Genomic DNA, 4,245 nt, shown 5'->3' with positions numbered 1-4,245 from the left:
TGCCAGCCTATCAATTCAAGCTCGGAGTCTATGAAGCAGCCATTCAGCGTTTTGTGATCGGCCGTTGTTGGTGTGTGTTGAGGCTACGAGTGGCAGCCATTTTTGACGTGATGCTGAAATACACTTTTAAAAGGAGTTCCTTTTTGAGGACGCGATTGGACTCATGAAGGGCACTTTCACACCAAGTACTTTTGCCCGACGGAATTATATTAGCTTACCCGGAACTAGTTCGTTCCCCGTAAATCTTTAGTTCCGGAACTATCTAGTAGATCGCGTTCACACCTGAATAAGTCCATGACGGAGGATTACGCAAATGAAGCCGCTGACGTCACTTCTTCTTCTTCTGCTTTGGGTTTACTGGCAGGCCGCAAACAACTTCACGGCGTATACTGCCACCCGAAGTCCCCGGCCGNCAGAAATTGGAACATTTTTCTCCCCAGGAAAGTACCACCTCTCTCGCAGGGACTGAAAAGGGGTGAAAAGGTTTGCGCAAACTAAGTTGTAGTTCCAGATCTTTTTGGTGTGAACGCAAAATCCCAGGAACTATCGGAGCTATTCCTGGGAAAAGTACTCCGGTGTGAAGCGCCTATGGTCTCCTCTGTGCCCCCATGGCAGCTCTGGAATTTGTGACAAAGTAGAACATTTGTAGTCATATACAAAGCAGTTGCAAGTCTCCAAAATGTACAGGCATGAACATATCTACTACATTTCCAGCTTGACGGTCCACAATGCGTAGTTGGGAGACCTCTTTTTGGTATATATTCACTTTGTTAGCTTTAGCTAGCTGTAAACTAGCTTTAACGCAGTTTGGCAACTTTGCAGTGAAAGATGGTCAAAAAATGTAAAGCAGAGGCTTTATTTTTCGTAAGCTGCAAACACAAACAGTGTTTTTCATATATTGTCTTACTGGAACTCTGAGTTAAACACTTTTCTGCAAACTCACTAGCTGAATAACAGCATATTATACTGAGTCTTTCCCTATACAAAGCAATGTCCCATAGCTTACACTTTTACCCACAATGCCACACACTTTTAACTCTAGAGACCAACAGTAGCCAAGTATGTCAAATGTGTCAAAACTGACTCCAACAGTGTGGCGTGCCTGGCAGGAGGCTTTGTCTCACACTGACTAATAGAGTTGTAAATAATTAATTTGTACTTAGCTCAGCATGTTGCTATAGCATAGTTGTCCTTTAAAATTCAAACCTTCCTCATAATAGTTATAATAATTATCTTGCCGTGCGGAGGGAACATGTGGAGCTTTACTCTTATATGTTTCCTAATGACAGAAAATCATTTGCGGCATATTAAAATAAAATAATAGGTGTTCATAGTGGTGAGTAAGCTGTGGTGGTTTCAAATAGCTTTTTTAATTAGCAGCTTACAATATGATTGACCTTATTTGGACACCGTTCTTTTTTTTTGTAAAATTGGATTGGGGGAATTAAGTGCTAAGTGGCAAAGGACATTTGTTTTTACATTAGCACTCACAATAAATGACTGTTTAAATTGTATTTAAATGTCCTTTTATATTGTGTTGATGCCTTTTGTGATCAATGTAATGGTCTTTGAATTGCCATGTTGCCAGAATAACAGACTTTCAACCAAATGGGCTTTTGGTTCAACAGGAATTTGTTTACACTACTGGGGTTTCGTAATCAAGGGCAGTCAGAACGATGGCATAACACTAGGGGTACTAACACATATTCTATAATACTTTATAGGAGAGTAGTTCCATGCAATTTGAGATTCAGTTTTTCCCCATTGTATACCAAACACATCTAATGGTGTGGTATCCGCTTTACAGAGATCTAAGACCCATATGGATGGGATTTTTTTTTAATCGTGTTTTGGAAGAATGCTATGTTCTGTGCTTTAGTTGCTGCAAACAGATGATTACTCAGCTGTCACTATCTGCACCCAACCCCAATTGCAAAGGATCTGCAAAGGCTTAAGGTCTAGGCATGAGCATTTACCAACAAAGTGACATCACTACGTAACACTTGCACTTCTATTAGCTAGCACTCCACAACAGTGTACGTGATAGGCTAAGGGGCGGGACATCTCTAAGTGGAAGACCAATCACAGCGGAGCCATTCAGCTAAACCAATCAGAGCAGACTGGGGTTTTGGTTGAACTTCAGCCCTCTGTAAACAAATGCACGCTCATTAATTTAATTGAGGCCAGTTTGTCAATCAGTCGGGATGCAACCACTTGGGAAGGCACTGACTAGTGATGTCAGGGTGGTCTGACAATGGTCTGACTTATATGAGTCGCTCTTGAGGTCAGTTACAAAGGATTTTGCTTTATCATTTAATTTGGAGGACTTCAGTATATGTATTACATTGTTGTCATGGATTGCATGGAGACACCAATAACGGCATTTTAATGCAAAATGTGTCAATCAAGTTTTAAAGTTGTGTGGACAACAAAATGAATATATCAGACACAAGTCATAACCAATCAACAAAGTACCACATTTCCCTAATTGTTCCTATGTTAATGTCCAAAAATATGAAATAATAACTTAAAATGGTAAAGGTTATTGGAGAAGAATTAAGATATCTAAAAAGAATATTCAAGCTAAGTTTTCCCTCTGGATCAAAAAGCAACAAATATAAAGGACATTATATAGTAAGTTAGAAAGTCATGAATATGCAAATAACCGTCAGAACTACTAATGTAGCGGTGCTGGGGTTTAGATGGGGACTCAACCCTGTTGATATCTATCTGTAGTTGTTAGGGCAGAGTTACTGTAAGCTGTTCAGCGGAGCTAGTCAGAGATGAGTCACAGAGCTTCAGTTCACTGATCAACACCTCCGCCTCAGCCCCCTGGCACAGCTTGACACACATACACACCCTGGTGTCAATCTGTCAGAAACAAATGGGGTGAGGTGGAGATTGTGCAGCGCTGGCAAAGACAACCTCAGCCTGCACCCGCTGAGTGTACCCATATCCCCCTACTGCGCAGACATGGCAGATATCTTTTTATCTATTGAACTATATAGGTAATATTGTACAGATGCATGTTTTCTTATACAGTATACAATCATTGAACATAGCTGTTATACTGAGGCATTTACTGGATCATGTCTTACTCAGGAGGAAGTAACATTCCCAACTTTTATTTTTCCTAGTGTGGATATTCAGTTGGGAATTGAAAGGAACATTTTAGGAAATACACTTGTTTGTGGTGGTTTTTTGCCTAGGGATCGATGAGTGGTTTTGCCCCAGCGCCATATAGACTGAGAGTTACGTCATCTCCGTTCACTCCAATGGACCACTTTTTTACAGCAATGGCGGATCGTGGAGCCTCTCAATCGTTCCCCGGAAGTTAGCGCCAAGGCTAGCAGAGCTGTAGAGTTGCAGCATAATAGACCGTTTGTGACGGACTTTTAAAGGTAAGAAGAAGTTTAAAGATGTATATTGCGGATATTATCAGTACATCTGATTCAAATTAACATGTGTATTAAAGGATGTCAGTGGATTATCCCTAAATTGGTAGATTTAGGGAACGTTTACAGATAACAGATTAAGCTAGGATACCATACCATAGTAGCATACACTATAATACCATAGTGGTTGAATACACAGTATTAGGAAACACTTTATACTTACTGGACATGTTATACTCATTACATACTGTATATAAAATATGACCAAGAATGTGAGACAACTTTATAGATATTCATATCACATCTGTTACTGATGCCATTTGTCATACTTTGTTAAACTCACAAATAATAAAGTTCCATAACTTCAGTTGGGAACAAAGACCACACCTTATCTCCCCAAGGTAATTTCCCATCCAATAGGTGTGCTATATAGGTGTGTATAACCCTTTCTCCTGTCTGTTACTCCCTCTTTCAGCACAAAAACCAGAGGGGGATTCAATGGAGCCTGAATACCTGCACTGAGACCCTCACCCTGCACCCTGAGTCTCAACTCTGTGTTTTTCAAGCCTTTCCCTGTTTTTTTGTATTAAACAAAACATTAAGCTTTCCCAATGGTGTGGTTTTCGTTTTGTGAAAAAGTGCAAATGCAGTGTTTGTATATAATAACCTAACATATTTTTTTGCTGTTGGTCGTGAAATTGCTCCTGCTGACTGGAGCCAGCCATTTTTTCCTCCGCTCTGTGTCAGTGGGGAAGCCGTACATTCGTACTCCTTTCTCTGAGCGATTTGAGCATCCCCAGGCAGCACAGCAAACCATGGTGGCGACTAGGAGGCAGCACAGCAAACCAGG

At 40.6% G+C, this 4,245-nt stretch overlaps 1 protein-coding gene and 1 long non-coding RNA gene across 2 annotated transcripts in view; one reads left to right on the top strand and one right to left on the bottom strand.

Annotated features, from left to right (window-relative positions):
- LOC104966139 (THAP domain-containing protein 6-like) overlaps positions 1-4,238 on the bottom strand; it is a 10,143-nt gene extending 5,905 nt beyond the window's left edge. Inside the window, exon 1 of the mRNA XM_010795289.1 lies at positions 4,068-4,238. Coding sequence (XP_010793591.1) covers positions 4,068-4,212 — 145 coding nt within the window. The 5' untranslated portion in view covers positions 4,213-4,238. The remainder of the gene's footprint in view (positions 1-4,067) is intronic.
- Positions 3,364-4,003, top strand: LOC104966131 (uncharacterized). The gene is made up of 2 exons (XR_800627.1): positions 3,364-3,401; positions 3,871-4,003. It is a non-coding gene; the product is annotated as an uncharacterized lncRNA (long non-coding RNA).
- Positions 4,239-4,245: the final 7 nt, after the last annotated feature.

Source organism: Notothenia coriiceps, unplaced genomic scaffold (genome assembly GCF_000735185.1).
Source record: "Notothenia coriiceps isolate Sejong01 unplaced genomic scaffold, NC01 NC01_scaffold00002190, whole genome shotgun sequence".
Taxonomy (NCBI): Eukaryota; Metazoa; Chordata; class Actinopteri; order Perciformes; family Nototheniidae; genus Notothenia; species Notothenia coriiceps.
Note: the sequence above shows the minus strand (reverse complement) of the source record. Positions and strands in the feature narration are given on the sequence as shown.